This window comes from Simochromis diagramma, unplaced genomic scaffold (assembly GCF_900408965.1).
Source record: "Simochromis diagramma unplaced genomic scaffold, fSimDia1.1 OVJJ01000107.1, whole genome shotgun sequence".
Lineage (NCBI taxonomy): Eukaryota > Metazoa > Chordata > Actinopteri > Cichliformes > Cichlidae > Simochromis > Simochromis diagramma.
The window spans coordinates 6,667,450-6,687,675 of NW_024387209.1; the positions used below are offsets into that span (position 1 = coordinate 6,667,450).

A 20,226-nucleotide genomic window follows, 5' to 3' on the forward strand; every position below is an offset into this window, starting at 1 on the left:
TCTGCATTGGACTTTGACTCTCCTGCCAACACAAACATCGATGCTAGGCCTCTAACCAGTTCTCTTTCTCTCTTACTTTCTCTCTATTCTTAATCCTCTTCCTCTTCATTGAACAATAGATAAAGTTGTTTCAGCAGCAAACAAAGAATGAATGACACAAAAAATAATGAACGGTGAAAACAAATCCCACCTGAAAACAATACAGAAAAGACCCGAGAAAGTACAAAAATCTCAGTGTCTCAAAACAATGAGTTAGGGCTGCAAACATCAGTGTTCAGTTTGTTTTTGTTGTCTATGCTGACTCTTTTCCAAACAAATTAAAATCTGTGAGAAGTCCCAAAGTCAAAAGATCAAAGATAAATGTCCAGTGAGCACTTCGTTCACTCAGATATGAGAGGAAGGGGTAATTAAGAACACAACAACTCCTCTTAAAGAAATGGCAATTGTCCAAAACTTTCCCAACTCTATCAGGGAAATTACCCCCCGACCTCTGATAAGATCTGCAAAAGTCCCACATATTCCAGCCCTAATGCTCTAATTTAGTTCTGCAGGAGCACTTCAGTGAGCCACATTTTGCCCCAGGACACAGGCAGGTCCCACCAAACACCGTTAAAGCAGCCATCTGTTTCCTGACAGCAGTTACCCGGATCAGGAGGCCTGCCAAACTGAGAATCTACAGCAGGACTGGCTTGTGTTCTGGAGCTGACACTGTGTGTTATTCCTTATTGCTTTTTTTTTTTTTTACATGACACCCAAGAGCCAGCGCCAAGGGCAGAGCTTGTCTGTCGATGCCTCGTATCGGCCCGTCAGTCATAGAGCAGGAAAAAGCAGAAGTGAGAAGAAGTGGAAGGACAGAGTGTTCAAACTCCCAGGATTCACGTGACTCTGGTCTTAAAGCTACTGACAAAGCTCGGCTGCAAACCTCACAGCATTTCTTTGAAGTAAAACTTTCATTTTTGTTCACCAAATGGCCAAAATTAGCAGAAAAACGGACAGATTTCTGTTGAGTAAGAGAACTAAAAATGAGGCTGTAAGTGCTTTTTCTGGCCATTTGATAAACACGTGTTTTATGCTTCAGTAAATGAACCACAAGACTGAATTCTTAAAAATATTTTTATCACAATCCCGGTAATTTTCCTCCTGGAGGGAGGCCAAACCTCTTTGGTTGGTGGGACGCCAAAATTTTTTTTTTTTTTTTGCAAGCAGAAAAAAGATCCAGTGTCTTTACCACGTATGGACTGATCGCTGGAGATCATGGGCTCAAACAGCGAAAAACCAAATATGTTTGCTTGGTAAGCTAAAGGTCGCTAGTTTGTTTCCGACCGGGGACACAAATCCCCTTTGGTTTTGCGACAGGAAGTACAAAACTCTGCCAAATCAAGCCTCTTGTGGCAAGAGAACAGTCAAAAGGAGCTTTTACTTTTTATTTCATTCCTATGCCGGGGCTATGCACCAACATCTCTGATGTAGAGCTAGTAAAGCTTGATAGACTTCTGCAGGAAATCTATGTCCTAACTTACGACGTAATGGGAAACCCCTCTTAACCCTAGACCGCAACCTTCCACGCCGTTCAAGTCGCTGCAGGCTGCGTCAACGTGGCGTGTAGTTACATTTCTCGGGAGGAGATATTACACTACTACTGACGCCAGTAACCGACGGTCTAAACACTGCATCAAGTTCACCACTTTCGAGGCATTTCTCGGCTTCTAATGACAACAACCAACCCTTTTAGCTCGCTTTCTCTTTTGTTGCGTTTTGTCATGTTACCACTTTATTTAGGAAGCTTTTATCCCACCTACAGTAACATGAGCGGAGCCGGGTCTGCTCCACTCCGTGTGCAAGGAGGCGCACTCACAGTGAAAGTGAGAGCAGAGAAAGTAGAAATTAGCGAGACCACAACTGACGGCAGTTTGCAGTAAAGACTCTCACACTGAGCTGAAATCAGACCAGTGCAAATAAACTCTTTTCCTGCCCAACTACCTGCACTCATTAAACCTCGCATACATGCCCACTTGCACTTGGAGGCATGAATAATGACAATTAATAGGATGCTAAAAAAAAAGTATGGAGATATTTATATTTTAAAAGTAGAATTTCCCAACTGGCACTTGGTACAGCCCATGTTTGATTGTTTAATGTGGTGAAGAGCTCCAGAATAAGTGAATAATAAAAGGTTCATTTTGAACTGTGATTCATCCAAATTAGCATAAACCATCTGTAAGCCTGTACCTGAAACCTGCAACCTACAGTATACCCCATGCTCTCCAGCCTTCACTTTGAGACTAGTTGGAGGTCATGCTCAAGATCAGAGGGGGTCACGGGGTTCACAAAGAGGAAGCCTGATGTTGTAAAGCAGCAGCATTAATCAGCTGGGAACACAGACCAAGGGCCTGAATCTGTCCACATCTGGAAAACGCATAAAGGAAGAGGGTCGGGCGGGGTGCGTGCATGTCGAGAGAGGAAAAGAAATGAATGTGTAACACAGAAAAAATATAGAGTGTACACATGCGTGCGCGTGCATGTGTGTGTGTGTTTCCTGAGGCCCAGCGAAGGAGGGAAGTTCAGCCGAGCTATTATAAGACCACAAATTATGACTCTCAAACAGCCAGAAATCTCCTCCTCCACGAGGGGAAACAGGGGAGCTTCATCAGGGACAGCTATTCATTAAGGCTCACAAAGAGAAAGCCTGAATCCCCAGCAGACTTCTTTGTCTCAATAAGAGCCTCTTAAAAGAGACTATCTATCATTTCTCGATGTGCTAGCGCAGGCAGCAGTGGAGGCTTACTTTCACTGTTTACGCTGGCACCGCCTCTCAGGTGTGATAAATCAGCTGACTCAAACGTCCTCCTACACAAACGGCACAATGCAAAAATGAAAGAAGGCAGAAAAGAAAGTGGTATTGATTTTGGTGTCGCACGTTAAAATCTACCTGTGGTACGTGCAGTCTCTCTGTGGTCACGCTCATTTCTTTGCAACTTTTTGAAGACATTTTGTACTCGTTGAAAACCCCATTTGTGTTACTTCTGTGGCTGGTTCCATCTCTCTGTGTTTTTTCTGTGTCTTCATGGACATTTTACACCTTTTGCAGGTGTCTTGGATTATTTTAATGTGTGTGGGTTTTTTTCTGTGTACCTCTTTTGGAAGTCATTGTGTTCGTTTTGTCTTATATCATGGTGATTTTGCTTTGCTATGTTTGGGTTTTTTCACACTTGCTTTGGGTGTTTTGTGGTCTTTATTCATCACTCTGTGGCTGCTTTGTTTTTCTTTTCATTCTGTGGTGATTTTGTGTTTGCTTTTCACTTTTCATGGCTTTATTTTTTATGGCTTTATGGTGTTTTTCAGCAAGATTGTGAACATTTTGGACCTCTTTCTGTGTCTTTTTGAAAAGATAAATCTATTTATGTCTCAGCGTGGACATCCATCCATCCATCCATCATTTTTGTGGACATTTTACATCTATTTCATGTCTCTATGTGGACATTTTATATCCATTTATGACTTTTTGTGGACATTTTGGATTTTTTTTTTAAATCTCATTTTACTGATATTTATGCCTCTATCTCTTTTGGTCCCTTTTGCATCTACTTATGTTGTTGTGTAGAATCTGGTCAAGTGGTCTCAGACTCTTTTAGCCCTGTGCAGGAACCCATGCATGTCCTTGCTATGTGTTCATGTGAAAAATGTTAGAGAAAGTGTTTGAGCAACACGTGAGCTTGTAAAGCAGTTAAGCAAAGATTGACATATAGCTGAAAATATAAAGAAATTGGAAAATGTTCACTCAGTGTTTCGGCAAGATAATAACAAGCTTTGTCTCTGATAAGGGAAAGACAGAAGAAGGGAAAGAGAAGAGACAGACTCAGACAGACAAGCTGAGGATAAAAGCAAAGCCGTGTCTGAACACGAGGGAGGTCTGCTTCAGAAAATGCTCACAGTGTCGAACAATGCCCGTGTTGTGAGCATTGGAAATGGGATCGAACCCTCGGGCGTTTCCCAGCAGCCCATCGTCGCCGTCCTGCGTCTCAGCCCTGTGGGAGAGACGAGGCCCAGAGGACGGACACAGAGCGGTCCTTTCTGAGCCACATCCTGCTAAACCACTGCACCGCGCTGGCCTCCCCGTGAGCCTTTACACTCCCGGGTCGCCTTTGTTCACTGAGAGGCATGCTGGGAAATTCATCAGCAGACAGACTCTCAGTGGTGTGTGTGTGTGAGTGTGAGTGTGTGTTTGGTAACAGCACAATCACAACGAGTGATTCAACACGGCCGCAGACACCCAGTGAGCTTTTTATTTACATCTTCAGTCTGGTGACCAAGCGGTCGACAAAGCTGGTAATTGACGAGCTAAAAATGTTAAAATGTTTCAGTGTCTTTGTGGCATTTTGGGGATATTTTAGGACAAATGTCTGGTCAGATTTATGATTCTGTTTATTTACCAATGCTCCCAGTGCTGGACGAAAAGTTTAGATTGTGTTGTGTCGATTTTGAACAATTATTATCATTTAAAAACTTAATCTAAACAAAAAATGAAAGTAAGTATTGTTACTTGTATCAAATTAAGACTGGTAGTTAGCAAAATAAATGGACTGATACTGGATTCAATGATAAAGCTTCTCAGAATCTGAATTCTATCAGATTATTTTGGCGTTACTGACTTCATTCAGTCTAATGTTGTATGGTTTTAATTTTTTAAGCAGAGGTTTAAGAGATGTCACTTGAATGTTTTTGATAACATGCAAAGGAAAATGTTGATTTAAGAGTTGCGACCACATGTGCAGCTGTGTCCGTGTTATCTACACTCATCGCTGGATCCCTGGTATTTTTTCTTTTGTCGTGTTTATGTCCCTGGTTCATCCTGAACCACCTAAAAAGCTCAGAGTGGCTCAGAGAACGAGCCCACAGCTCTGTGAACTGGTTTGAAAACATTATGACACCTGAACTGTGTTTTTAATGTTTTCACAAATATGTTTCAAAGCTTGAGGTCACAGTCACGCAGGCCTAGAGACTGGTAGGCAAACCGTAGCAACCAATGGTTGCTAGGGCAAAAAGTGTGTTCCCCAACTGAGTGGCAAGTGGCTGCTGGCAGTCACTGGTGAAATTGGTTGGAATCATTCATCAGTGTGAACACTGGTAAAGACTTTTTGGATTAATTGGTTACCGTCCCAAAAAAGTCCTCTTTTAATTTATTTATCAATGGCGATATTTATTAACAACTGAACTGGCAAATGTATGTGTGCTATGTTTTAGGTTAAAATGCTACCTCAGCGCATTAAAAGAAATGATAACTTTAGTGTTTGGATGATACAAATCCTGGGTTTGGTTGAACACGGTCAAACAGCGTCAAAGTTTATCCCTGTAAACACAAAGTTTATCATATTTGATGAGTTTTTAAGACCTCTACATCACCAGTGTGTTTTGTTTAAACCCTAATGCCAATAAATGTTTTCTTTGTTTAAGATAAAAGCTGTGAGCAATAAATCACACAAAATCCTGGATATAGCAAAAATTATGCAAATTAAAACTCAGATGACGATTTTTTTTTATTTCTTTTTTTTATTTGTCAGAAGGTTCAATAAATACTCTAGTTAAAAAAAACAGGGTTTTTACAGGGTTAGCGTCACAACAAGATCATATTTGACCCTGTCCATGGCGTGTTTCTGCATGCAGTGTATTGCATCAGTTTAATTTCCCCACATTCAAACATGTTGCTTAAACGTAACGAAGAGAAGCCGAACATGTCAAGTTACAGGAAACGGTACCGAGACCTAAAAACCCCTCAAACCGAGCAGCTGTAGTGTATCACTGCCTTTTAAAATCACCTTGTAAACTTAATTTTACAGCCTTGCTTTTTGCTGCTCGGTGTCCTTTGTTTTTATTGTTTTCACTGTTATTTTTACCCTCTTCGTCCTTTAATCTTAATTTCCTGACTTTAATGCCTGCTTTTATTTCCCTGGTTGAAGTACTTTGTTTTCTTTTATTGCTTTTAAAGCTGGCTATGCAAATAAGTTTGGGCTTATCACAATTAATAGTGAGTAGAAACAAAAGAGAGGCTAGAGAAATTTATGCTGGAAACCCTAGCAAGTCTCATCGACAATACCTTCAAATTTTCTTCAGATAAAAGCCAACAAAATCCGTCAGACTGATGAGGCACGGCTTGTTTCAGAGAAGCAGACTGCACTTTGGAGTTATCTTAAGGTGGACCTGTCATTACATAATGAGAAAGCCAGCGTAATGAGGACTTTTTAATACTTAAGAAAAGCCCAAAGCAAGCACAAACAAAGCACTTCAAAAGTCTTCATGCACTAAAAAGGCAGCTTTTTAAAGAAGGCTTTGAAGGAGTGCAGAAAAGGTAAAATTGGAGGGTTTTATGAATGCATAAAGTCTCGAGTTGTGCCGACGTAGGTCTGCTGCACGAACAGGCCTCCCTGCTGTAACAACAAACCGGAGTCCTGCAGTTTGTTCGAGGTGGAGATGGAGGGCGGTGGGGGTCGGGGGAGCTGTGAACTTCAGAAAAGGAGGAAGAAGCTGAACAGTTGAAGGAAAAGGGGGCCCACCAAGGGGCTGCAGGGGGCGCCACAGGAAATGGGTGGAGATCGGTGGGTGGAAAAGGGAGGGTGGCCAAGAAACAAGTGGGGATGAGTGAAGAAATCTTGGATCCAACATGCTACGTTCGCAGGCAAACCGTCTAACTTCTGGATCAAGCTGTTCTCAATTTGATATTTCAAAATAAGAGCGGTGAGGAGGGAAGCTGCTGCAGCGACAGCGGGGTTTGAAGGAAACCAGACTCCCAGCGCCGCCTCCAAACGCATTTGTTCAGCTGACACTAAGTGACCCGCACGGCCAAATAATTGATGAGACCAAAGCGAAACCAGCTCTGCTGTCTTGTTTCCTTTGGCAGCAGGCAGTCGGGGCTCCGCTGCTTTGATGAGAGCGGCTACACGCTCGCATTAAAGAGCCAGTATGTCCGTTTTCTCTTTTTCTTTTTGTTTTTTAATACCATGTCTCAGAGCATAAATAGACCAACGACTGCAGGGGGTTGATAGGGTTGTTAGTCAATGCCAGTGATTCACTGATCACTTGCCAGCGCCTGAGACTTCTGGCTCAGTTTACTCGCTGTTCCAGGAGAAAAGTTCCTGTCGGTTCCAGCACAAAGCTAATAAATTGAACGCTGAAGCAGTTTTATTATTCCAGTATTTGGCCATAAATCACCTCCCTTCTGATCTGTCCTCTGATTACCTTATGTAAAACTTTTTGAACTGGGAGAATTTATCGTGGGCTTCCAAGAGATGACGATGAGATACAAACACAGCAGTAAACACGTGCTTAATAAAAGTTTAGCGTCTAACCCGTATGCATTAAATATGCCCCACTATATAAACAACATCTCTGCTCGTTTCAGTTTCAGCTCCTTCTGTCAACTCCACTCAGAAATCCACTTACCATATGACTGAAAATGCAATCTGATAAAAAATAAACTGACCACGCCTTTAGCGCACTGAATGCTTAATCATCTTTTCTTGGCTGGAGCTTTTGGCTTCATTCAACCTTTTCTTTATTCCTCTACAGTTTAATATTTCTAAACACAAAGACAAGGATGTTCACAGTAGCCAATTGTGCTGTCTTCCACATTTTAGCCATGATTCACTCTCTCTTTTAAACTGTCTTTAACCATGTGTTAGATTTACATAGACTGTACTTTAAAGAAGGCCGTAGTCTGTGTGGCATCACACACTGGCTCGTGAAGCCAAACCAATGGTGTACTCAAGCTTAAGGACACCGCACCCTCACACAGGAGGACTTTGTCAATTATAATCTAGACCCACCTTAAATCACACCTGGCTTTATCATGTAATTGATGTTAAATCGGATCAAAATATACAAAATAAAATTTGTGCTTTATTAAATAAGACTCAAAACAAAGAACTGAGATCATAAAGTCAACAGAAAGGTGTTTGCTGAGGTCACAGACTGAGATAATGTAAGTGCAGTTTTATCACAAACGTCTATAGAACCGCCAGTCTTTGTGCACAAAAGAAGGCGCCCCCTGCTGGCCAGCAATAAGAATGCAGGTTTAAAATGCTTCCATGTGGCCTTTTTAAAAGACAACGTAACCACTTTTTCAAGTTGTTACTTTGGAAATGAGCCATTTTTTGTTTTGATTATTTCCTGTCCAGCTCACTGCTGAATGTTCAGATCTAACGTGGGGAGTCAAACGTTCATGCCTCACCCAGTTTTTCCTACTCTTCTACTCTGTATGATATCAGAGAGAGGATATCCCTAATATGGTCCTCTCAAGTACAGAAGTCCCACCCACTAGCTTCTCAAGCCTTCTATTTAGGAGAGGAGAGTTGATATAATGAGGGTGGAGCGAAACTAGCTTACAGTATTTTTCATACATAAGGTGCATTAAGCGAAACAAAACAGTCAGGTAAGTCAAACTTTACTCAACAAATTCTTCTTGCTTCCTCCACTTCCATAACATTGATTCATTAATACTGAATTCTCTCGTAGCTGCTCTATTCCCATGTTGTTGCAGTATATTAATGACTAACCCCGTAAACTGGATGGATTATCTCAGTTATTCTCCTAACTGTAGTTTGTTCCGTTAAAGCATCCTGCCATGCGATTGCATTTGTCTCTAACCATCAGGAACCCTCATGTTAACCTTTATCGAGTGGAAAAAGGTTAGGGTTCATCCTCCAGCTTCACTGTTTGTTATGCTAACATAGCTGTGTCGCTATCAATCACGTACCACATCATTATATACCAGCTAGCCCAACTTCAGTAACCCTACAAACGTCACTGCTTTTTAGTTTTCTGTCTTCATTTATGTTGGAAGTGATGGCAGAGCTGTACATTTTAATTTTTCATAAATATCTCAGTCAGAACATGCTATATCATGTCTAGGCGTAAACTAGCGAGCTAACTTCCTGCTAACTTCTAACTCCATTAAATTTAATAAATTCTGTTTTCATGGATGCCTGGATGTTAAACTTAATTGTTACACCTGGTAAAGCAGCAATGCTGATCATTTTATTAAAGATGAAAGAATTTAGACAGTTTTTAACTCTCAGTGATGCTGCAATGTTCGTTTGACTTTGAGACCTGAAGCAGACAGAGTTCTGGAGCCAGATTACTCCACGAGGCTCCTGACTACAATAGACATAATGCTCTGACAATCCATCAAGCGGTGCGGCTTCGTAGCTTACCAAAGTCGTACTAAAACATTTTTGAGCGCCGTGTACCACATAAAATTGGTTCAAGGTCAGTAAGCACAACCAGAATTCATACATAAGGTGCACCAGATTATAAGGCACACTGTCGATTTTTGAGAAAATTAAAGCAATTTAAGTGCGCCTTATAGTGCGGAAAATATGGTATTTCAAACAGATGATGCATTGAGGGGCTGCACAGGGCCAATTATAAGCTAAATAACTTCTTGACCTACAAATCAAAGTATTTAAAAAATGGAGCTAGGAATTTATTTATTTATTTTTTTTCCAACCTAGCTTTAAGGATAGCAGTGGACTGGTTTGTTTTATAACATTGACCGATGCACCGATGGTCTCTGACCTCTTGGAAAATAACAATCCTCTCCTCTGGGGCTCAAGAAGATTATTTATCTAAAAGTGAATTCTACCCCTATTTCTGTCAACATGGCGCAGACGATCACCGAGGTTATTTGAGTTTCCAGCGAGCTTCCTCGCTTTGTTCTGCTGCCTCTTGTGAAAATAGCAATGATTAGATCCAGGCTGCCTGAAAGACAAGCTTCCTATTTACAGTAAATGATAAGCGGGGGTGTGGTAGCCACCAGCTGAGAGGCTATATCAGTGCATGACTGTGAAATGTGGCCCTTCTGACTTGCCGTGTATTTGGATCAGTCCTCCTCGGCAACAGGAGTGAGAAGAGGCGAGAATTTCTGCATAAATGCTGTCAGGCCGATGAGACATGCACCTGAAATGCTGATATGATCATGTATGTTCTGTACCGTGCGCAGAGAAAATAACAAGTGTACACAAATGTTGGGCTTTTCTTAAAACTTAAAGTGACTTTCTTTGGGCCTAAGACTAACTCTGTAGGCAGTATATTTTATATACTAAATAACTGCAGCTGATTTCCACCATCATATTTTTATTCTACTACAGTAGCTTTGCATAATTCACAGTTCATAATAATCACCCTCAACTGGTTGCCGCTCGCTAAACTGGTGCTGCTGGAGGTTTCTTCCTGTTAAAAAGGAGTTTTTCCTTCCCACTGCCGCCAAGTGCTCACTCATATGGGGTTGTTTGATTGGTGGGGTTTTCTCTGTATTATTGCAGGGTCTTTACCTTTCAAAATAAATCAGCTTAGTAGAATGTTGTTGTGATTTTGCACTATATAAATAAAACTCAACTGAATTGAATTGAATAATCCTTCTTTACCCTATGGTGCATCCCCTCAGTTCACCCTTTGCCTGAAACCATCTATCTTCACTCCTCCCCCTTTAAATCCATCCTCCTGATTATCTTCCCTTTGCAAACACAATGACTGAGCACCAGCTTGTTCAGTTTCTTTGTCAGAAACCATGCACACAAACTGGAGGCAATGCTGGGGTATGTATTCATGGTCTTTTTACCTGGGTTATTCAAGAAGTACCATGCTGAACTGGTGAAGACGTGGAGCTCAGGCAAAGGAAGACTCCACTGCAACACAGCTTTGGCAGACTTTCATGCTAGCCCGAGACGTCTTTCCTTTCTCGTGGCTTGCTGTGCGCATACTGAACAAACACTGTCGTATTTGTCCTGTTGTTTAAAACAACGATTTGGATCACTGTCTAGACCATAGGTGTCAAACTCTGGCCCGCGGGCCAAATTTGGCTCGCAGCCTAATTACATTTGGCCCGCGAAGCCACACCAAATTACTATTAGAGCTGGCCTACTGGTATTATACAGCTAATATATATATTGTTTAGTATTAAGCTTTGCTTGTTCCATATTCAGTTTTCCAGCAAAACTTATTTGAGTCCATAAGAAAAGATTCATTCCTATATCTGGAGGAAGATTTTTTTTTAATAAATATTAATGTTAGCCCGCGACTTTGTTCCAGTTTTGAATTTTGGCCCACTGTGTATTTGAGTTTGACACCCCTGGTCTAGACAGTTGCCCTTTAACTATTCTTAAACGTATCTTCTTCCAGTATCAGCCACAAAAGTGAGACTGAGGTGAGCCTGGCGTATCTCAGCTGAATGCACACCCAGCAGGATGTTTCAAACCGCTGTTTGTCTGCATGCTGCTGCCTTATTTGGGGCCTGAAATGGAAATAAAGCTGGTCTAAAAAGGTTCAGAATAAACAGTTTTCATAAACCCGAAGTGTGTCTGACTAGTGGAGTGTGTTTTAGTGGAGTTTCCACACAGGAAACCAACAGAGGAGGTAAAAAAAAACCTTTCATATATAGTAGGAAACAAAATGCAGGTATACTGCAGAATCACAGAACACTGCAGAGAACAAATAAATCTATCTCGCTGTAACTCTCAAACTGCTCTAATTCATTGCCACGAGGTTAAATACAGCATAAGATCCATAAAATATCAGATTTTATATCAGAGAAACACTGAGGCCTCATTGTGAGTTTTGTGGGACTCTACAGCAGCAAAAATATTAGACTGCTTAAATAAATTATTCATATTTCATCAAGGCACAGCACTAGCTAAGTGTCCAGCATCTATCAGTAAACCGAAGTAAGCTGCTATATGCAGGCTGTGTCAGAACCCAGTGTGGTCTAACCCCACGCAAAGGTGTGTGGACATTAACCTGACACTGCTTTACCAATTTATTAGCTACTCACATATTTGTTACCAGCACTCGGTAAAGATGTAACTTTAGCCAGGAGGTGGTGGCTGTGCGTATCCAGGCTTTTTGCCAGTCAAGAATATGTGTGGTGCAGTGAGATTAAGTAGGCCTGCACAAATAAGAGAAACACAGACGGCCAAAGACTACAGCTGTCAACAAGTCTTGTGTGCAAGCCACTCCAGGTAATCCGAACATGTCGTAAGTCTGCCACATCTAAGTCGGGTGAGGGCAGTTCAGGTGGGGGAGCGATCGTCGAAGAATAGCTGAATGGTTCCCGGTGAATCCTGAAATTGTTCCTGCTTGAAAAGCCCATCCCTATCTGCATATTATTTATTTAGTTTCAGTCTTTCTCGGTTGCTTTGATGCAGTTCTCACATCAGGAGCGAATTTCCCCACCCACATTATCCTTACTCGTCGTGTTTGTGTACACGCTGTTATTGTTGCTACGCGCACCTCACCCCTCAACGTTTTGTCATTTCTCATCTGAATCTCACAGCTCCTCATAAGAGAACGGATTTCTCACTTTCCATAACGCTGTGCAGCACCGAGTGACTGTTTTCAATCAAACCACGTCAAACTTTCATTCAAACAGGTGTCGAAGAGCAAAAGTCACAAGCCCACAATCCAGCATTGCACTGCTTCTTACGCACGAGCATGTGCTGTCAATCTACGTAGTGTAATTTTGCTGTAATATGCAGTAGTTGCTGCAAAGTTTGTGTATTTTTTCTTTTTTTCCTGATGCCTATAGTTTCACATTTATCATCTTGATTTTCTCAGTTCCAGCAGTTACATCGTACCGAGCGTCAAATGAACCCTTCCCATTTCATTTTTGTGTCTGAACACTCTTTACCCTAAATCACGCCCACAGGTTCTTGCAGCACTTTTTCAGAGTCAGTGAGGTTTCAATGGAAGAGTACAACCATTTGTTGTTCAGGTCTTGAAATGGTGGTGAGATGTTTTTATTCATTAACTGTTTGGAAAAACGTATCAAGAGTGGTGAAAATGACTGAATGAAAGCGATAGAAGAAGACGTGCAAACATCATCGGACTTCGGTCCAACTTCAAGTTCATGGTCTACCGTTAAAAAAGGAGTTTTTGGGTTCAGTGACTCAAGATTTTCTACAGTCAATTAAATAACTGTGGTTATGACTTGTTGCTGTAATCAGGCCCTACTTTGTTATTAGATTTAGCCATTTATTGTACCAAACCGGTACCATGGACGATATCTTAGTGCTTCACAATGATGTCTTCCTCTCTTGTATATATGGATGGATGTTAATTATTTCCACTGTTTCAGGGCCCCCAAAAATTCTTCCTTTTGTGTCCTGTCCTGGCCTTTTCTGGCTCTTCATCACAACGTGTCTGAACACTGATCTGGCACAAAATCGCTGTGACACATCCATCAATAAATGCTGACTTATCTGCAGATTTACAGCCACTATATTTGTACACCCACTGAAACATCCCAACCCAACAAAACAACTGTAATCTCCAGAGTTACATATGACCACATCTAATAATTACATCTAATTAGCCAGCTCAGTATTGCACTGACTTTACATCAAGCTCGGATAAGCACAGCTTTCCCAACATTGCTGCTATTAAACATAAATGTCGGATTCAAAATGATGCTGACTTGCTTCATCTTGCAGCTCGATTAGTTTCTGGATTAAGTCCCATTGAACAGCTGACTCCATGGTAAAGGCATACACCATTAAACATTTCAACACAGCACAAATCTGATGCCATCGCATTAACATAAAAGCCTGAAGCATCTCGTGGCATTTCAAAATAGCGCATCTGGGGAAAAAAAGTTTTTTGTTTTTTTTTTAAATCATCACGTACTCATATATTGTTACGTGTCTGAAGCAGTGACACAGCATCCTTTCACTCACTAGGTGCCAAACATTGCGCAAAGACTTATATATATAATATATATCCTGTCATATCTGAAACAAATCCTACAAACTCTGATTTGAGGGACTGCATTTGTCAGACGTGGGAGTTGATCAAAGACTTACCGTTGAAGTAGCCCTTGACCTTCAGGTACCCAACGCTGAGGCGGAGGACGGACAGCTTGTCCAGCCGGGACCGCACCTCCTCTGTGAAGGGCAGCAGGCTGGTGAGCTTGTCCAGCTCGCCGTTGAGCCTGTCGCGATGGCGTTTGGACGGGTTGGACTTGGCGCCCTCGGGAGGTGGAGGTTTGGGCCTGTGCATACAAAAAGAGACAAAGGGGGTTATTTTAAAAGGACAGGTTGACGACCGAGAAACTCCACATCTCAAGTGACTCTTGGAAAAGGTCGGTTTCTCTTCAGAGTCAAAACGTTGGTTTGAGAATGAGAGAGGTCATGAGAAGCCCAACAAACAAAGTTGGGAGCTGCATGTGTTCTGTATACTGACGTGTGTGTGCGTCAGTATAAGAGCAGCTGGGATAAACTGAGATGACATACAGACAGAAAAGACACTGCCGAACAAGCATCAGACATCCTTGAGTAAACCATGGCTCCCTCTATGTCTACATTAGGGACCAAATGAAGCATGACTGAGAAGGCAGGAAGGCAACGGCCACTCAAATAACCACTCGTTACAACAAAAGTATGCAGAAGAGCATCTCTGAATGCACAAAACACACTGAACCTTGAAACTGAAGAGCACAGAGGGTGTGTCAGCTAAGAACAGGAAACTGAAGCTACAATTCAGACAGGCTTACAAAACCGAACAACAGAAAGCTGCATTATGCTGCCTGGTGATGAGTTTCAGTTTCAGATTGCAGGGTCAGACTTTGGCATAAACAACTTAAATAATCATGGATACATCCGGCCTTGTATTAATAGTTCAAGCAGGATAGCAGCAGGATAACGCACCATGTCACAGAACTCAAAAGTTCACTGCACTCAAACGGCCTCCACAGTTACCAGATCTCAGTCCAGTAGAGCACCTTTGGGACATTGTGGAAAAGCACATTCACATCATGTGTAACAGTGTGATGCTGTCATGTCAATATGGACATAAATCTGTGAGGAATGTTTCCATCACCTTTTTGAATCTGTGACATGAAGAACTAAGACTGTTCTGAAGGCAAAAAGTGGATCCCACCCAGAAAAGGTGTAATAATGTGGATTGTGAGTTCTGTGTTTACTGTGCTATGACACAGAGTCAGAGAGAGAGAGACTTTATTTATCCCCAAGGGGCAATTAAGATACAGGCATGGAGGAAGCTATGTCAGGGTCAGCAGTTTGAAGTTGTTTAATACCTGCTACACTACCTGATTTTTTTGTATGCTATAATAGCTGACTCAACCTCAAACTGATATTCAAAGAGTTAACCATCACAAAAAACTCCAATAACAAGCTGTTTGGTTGAATTGATTCAGCACTCTATCTGCACCACCCCATGTGTGAGGAAGTGCAAACACAGTCAAAATGCACGATCCGATATCCTCGTGTTAGTGTTGTTCCTGGATCATCATAATTAATGTTGGTCCAGGTTCAACATTGCAACTGACCAGTCATTGCTGTTGTGACATCACAGTTCTGCAAAATGGAAACACCATCACACCAAACCCAAACCCCATAACCATAACCCTAACTACAGCCCTGTAACCCTAACCACGATCCACATCCTAACCCCCAACTCCAACCCCAACCCTAACCACCCCCTTTTTGGGGATTTTTTTTCCCTAAGTGGACATTGGCAGATTTTTTCCACATAACTAAACTATGACATGATAGCAATATGAACCTGGGCCAACACAAGTGAAGTGAAGACACGGTGAAGACCTCACAGCGAGCTGAAATCCACTAAAAATCAAACCTCACAATGGATTTGTGAATTCTTTTACTCACATCAAATAAAATCGACTAAACAAGCACTCAACTAATCAACTCATAGATCAACAAAATCCACATTAAGAAAGAAAACACATTTTCTAGAGCATTCAGAATAGTCTCAGGTCCACCTTGTCTCAGGCTGTTGACAAGGTGACCAAAACACTCTGTTCCATGTTTTCCAGATTCTCAGTTCACTCGAATTGTTTGTACTAAGCAAAAGAAATTCCAAGGACGTAAGGGAAAACATCCTAAAATAAATGTGTTTGTATGGCATTTTCCCATCATGAGCTTCCAGAACTGTTCAGAAGTACTTGTACTTGTTGAAAAACTTATTATACAGCATCAGAAATACTGCAATTCCTCTGTTTTACATCATTTGAATAGAGAAGAGGTGATTCAAAAGGGCAGCTATTCTATCAAATGGAAGAAATCCATGAGCTGAAATTGAGTTTGCGTGCTGGATTATGGGTCAGGTATCACACACTGATCAGTTCAGCGCGGTTGTTTTCCTTCAGAGCTGCTGACAGTTGGCTGAGTGGAAAAATAACAAAGCCCCGACCACCTCTGCTCTCCAGAGTCTAATCTGCTCCATCCACTCTTGCCATGGGAACCAGGTGAGCCGAAGAGTGATGTAACCTGTTGCCAGACTTGTTTACCAAGCGTGTGTGCTCAGCCCTGTTCAGTAAGCTCGCTTGCTTTGGGACAGCGACAGCGATCAAAGATGATCCACTTTAGTGCGAGTGTGAGAGTTTAGAGGCTGAGGAGGTTTATATACTTTCAATGTGACAGGAAATGGAGAGCTTCCTTCCTAAATGAGGTTTCTTCCATTTCAAAAGGTCAATTTTATTTACAGAAAACATGAAACTAAAAGGTGCAGACTTCACACACTCTGAATAAACTAGAGCATCAGGTCATGAAAAGCAGGTGTAACTCTGTATAAAGATGTTTGCCTAATACAGGGCTTCATCAGACTTATCTATTATGATAGGGGGAAGATTTTAAATCAGATCTGCACAAATCCAAGACTGCACAGCTGAAATCTAGACTGACCACACTCCTCTTTGGCTACACATCCATACACAGACATTAGCAGCTTCAGTCTAAAGCTGGGCAGTGTATCTACTATAACAAACTCCTTTTAATGATGCAACTGCCCCCATCACTGCCATCACATGATTTACCAGTGCTCGTGAATTATGGCCATATTGGAGGTACAATGGACAGTGGTTACTTGTTAAAGGGTGAACAGCCCAGGGACCCTGTTTCACTTCCCATTTGGATCTTTTTTTTTATTTGCACCTAGTTTCATTTTTCACTTCTGGTTACTGCTTAAATTTTGGGACCAAAGGTTGCTTGGTTATGGTTGGGGAAGGACTGCGGTTTGGGTTAAAATGTGCAAATTAGCAAAGGCAACCCCAGCTGTTGACAAATGAAGTGCTGGAAGTGACGATCACCTTCACCGCCATAGGTGTCGGTGGCTGCTCACTCAGTCGTCACTACGAAAGCATAACATGCAAGAGAGCCAATAAACACAAGCTGAAGGTTTAAACCAATTTTTCGGATCACTTAACTACTGCCTGCATCAGTGCAGAAAGTTCTTTCGGCATTGAAAAGCTGCTGTCTGTATTTACTTAAGAGACGCCGTGTGAATTTTGAAACTGAAAGGCGTGAACAGAGGTATTAGTCTTTACTGCTTTCTTTTGAGAGCGCGAAAAAATATTTAGCTGAATCATGTGAGCCTGAGTTTCAGTCACAGGTCTCGAGACTACTCAGCAACCATCGGTCACAAGAAGAAAATGTGTGATCAAAGATCAGTTGTAAGTGGTTGCTGGAAGTTGATTCCAGTTGTTGTGAAACAGGCCTAGAAGATGGCAGTGACTCCCCGGTAACCACCAGTTGCTAGGGAACAGTGTGTATTCTGTGGTGAGATGGCAAGTGGCTTCTGAAGGTTGCTGGAAGTTGCTAACTACTTGCCGAGTGGTAATGAAACCGTGAAAAGTGTGACAGTGGAGGGCCTTGAGTGCCAAAATGAATTAACTAAATACACAATCAAATAATAAATTAAATGTGTTAATTAATTATAACGGGAAATAAATAATTGTAAAAATGTTTTAAATGAAATGAAATGACATTTTATGATTACCTATATATTTAATGAATTATTTCCCATTTTAATTAATTAATGGGATATTTAATTTATTATTCAGTGATCTATCTATTTAATTAATTTTGGCACTCAAGGCACTTAATATGCAGCACAAACAGACGCTCTTCTGCAGCAAGAAGGCACAACTTTTACTTTGAAGGAGAACATTCCCCGTTTCCGGTTTCTCACTGAGTAAGAATTTGTCAACTCTTTACAGACAGGATTGTATCTTCCAGGCAACCGCAGCAATCTGCTCTTGACTAAACTACTACAACCTGAAAAAAAAAAGATTGTTCCTGACCACTGAAACCAACACATTTCAAAAGGTGCAACTTTTACTTCGAAGGTGAATAATCCATATTTCCAGGTTATCTTGAACTTTTTCAACTTTCACTGCAGACCTGAGAGCAAACTGCAAATGTTTACAGACAAGTCTTCCACGCAGTCACAATGGGGGTTTTGCTACATCATCCTCTTTGCTCAAACGTTCAGGGAATGCACGCTTCTCCCCAGCAACTGTAAATTGCCATGTGGCTGCCGATCAGTCTCTAGGCCTGAGTGAGGCCTGAGGCAACTTACGAAGGGGGGCAATTTAGCCATCAGCAGTTCTTCAGGCTACAAAAGCATCAATTTAATTTCCAAGCTTTTCTAAGCTAATGTTGACTAATTGCTGACAATGACCCCTGAAGAGAACAACTAAAAATCCAACCTGAGTCCTGTACATAGAAATCAGCATACAGGCTGTTAGAAGCAACAGATAGAGCCAGGCGAGGTCTCACTAAGTTATTTTACAATCTGATCGGACATTAGCAATAAAATGCATTTAAATGAAAAAATGTCACCTAACAAAAAAACTTACCTAACACATAACTGCACCCCTTGTGCAATTATGTGTTGTGTCTTTTCAAAACCTCCACCAACAGAAACACAGATATTTACATGACACAAAACCACAGTTTCTGGTCACTTTGTGCATCTAACAACAAGGCTGTGGTGGGCAAATATTGTGTGTATTCTCTGAGGTAAAATTGCAGTTTCTTCCAGTGGACTCTGATGGAGTGTAACAGTTTCAGTTCCTCATTAGATAAAGCTGTACGGCTGCAGGTAAAGCAGTGAAAAGGCCACAGCAGAATAAGGCTTTACTTTCTGTTATGGTTGGTGCTCCTGTTTCTGATTTTGTAAAACTGTAGCAGCATATATATAGATATAGATATAAGTTCATGAATTTCCAGCTGATTAACTTGTATTTTTAATATCTAACGCTCCTGTTAGCGGACATACTGATGTTTCTGAAGAGGAAGCCTCGCTTTTTTTACCATGCCAACTAAGTAGCTGTGATATCTCACATATCGCTTTCATAGAAAAGGCAGATAATTATCTTCTGTCACCATTCAACCAGCAAATATCAAGACATGATCTTGGGTATCCATATCACTCTGTACATCTAATGGTCTAATGTTTTAACTGAAAGTAGGACAAAGAGGATGACTGTGTGAGAACAACGTAGGGCTAATGCTGAGAGCTTCTCTGAGTATCTGATATGTAACCTTGTGTGATAAAGCTTGGCATCATATTTCATATGAACGCAACTTCCCGACTTCATTAATGTTAAAGTTGGTTTTTAAGGTTCTTTTTCTACTTAAATAGCTGTTTAAACTGTTGCTCCAGCTGCTGTTGTGGCTGGTGATTATCTCTGGGTGTGAGATAATCTTCTTCCCTTGTGACACGTGTTCACTTCTCTATTCCAGAGCCGATCAGAATGCGGGGTGTTTAATTTACAATAAACCCATCAGTCCTGTTGCTCACGCTGGCTTGGTAAGGACTTGTGCAAAGTGGTAAATAAACCTTGATGGCTGCAGGTCAGCGCCATTGAAAGCAGGTATCTGTAACTGAACTCCAGCAGCAAACCCGCCCGGCATCTCGTCTAAAACTCGAACCAGACGTCCAGAGCACAGAGGAGCTTTTCTTTTTCCCTGAGAAGGTGTGACACTGTGGAGCACCTTAAAACTGTCCCTGGAGATTCTTTTGGTTCACTGTGGTCGCTTTTGAGTTTTCTGAGTGACTTTTTTTAAGTCGGTTTTTACAGCCCAAATAGGCAAACTTCAATATTCATACTCATTTAAGTATAACACAGCACAGACGCCAACCACAGACTTCCCTAAAGTCAGACATGTTCTGCGATTAGATACACCTCACTTTTTAAAACTGAGACATGCGTCTGTCTGTTTAACTTCTGCTTTCTACATGAAAAAAGCACATCTAAAAAGAGCTGTATTTTTAGCAAACTTGAGACAGGTTCGCGCCAGACCTCTTTACCCAAAGTTACCTTTTTGGCCACTGCTATGTCGAATTTTGGAGCCAGACATTACAATTTTTGATAAATTGGGTGGAGTGCTGCACATTGCTATAAGAAATAAAAGTTAATCC

At 41.4% G+C, this 20,226-nt stretch overlaps 1 protein-coding gene across 1 annotated transcript in view; it reads right to left on the reverse strand.

Moving 5' to 3' along the window:
• Positions 1-20,226, reverse strand: part of ahr2 (aryl hydrocarbon receptor 2) — a 98,183-nt gene that overhangs the window by 65,379 nt on the left and 12,578 nt on the right. Inside the window, exon 2 of the mRNA XM_040051369.1 lies at positions 13,845-14,032. Within this exon, the coding sequence (XP_039907303.1) occupies positions 13,845-14,032 (188 nt within the window). The remainder of the gene's footprint in view (positions 1-13,844; positions 14,033-20,226) is intronic.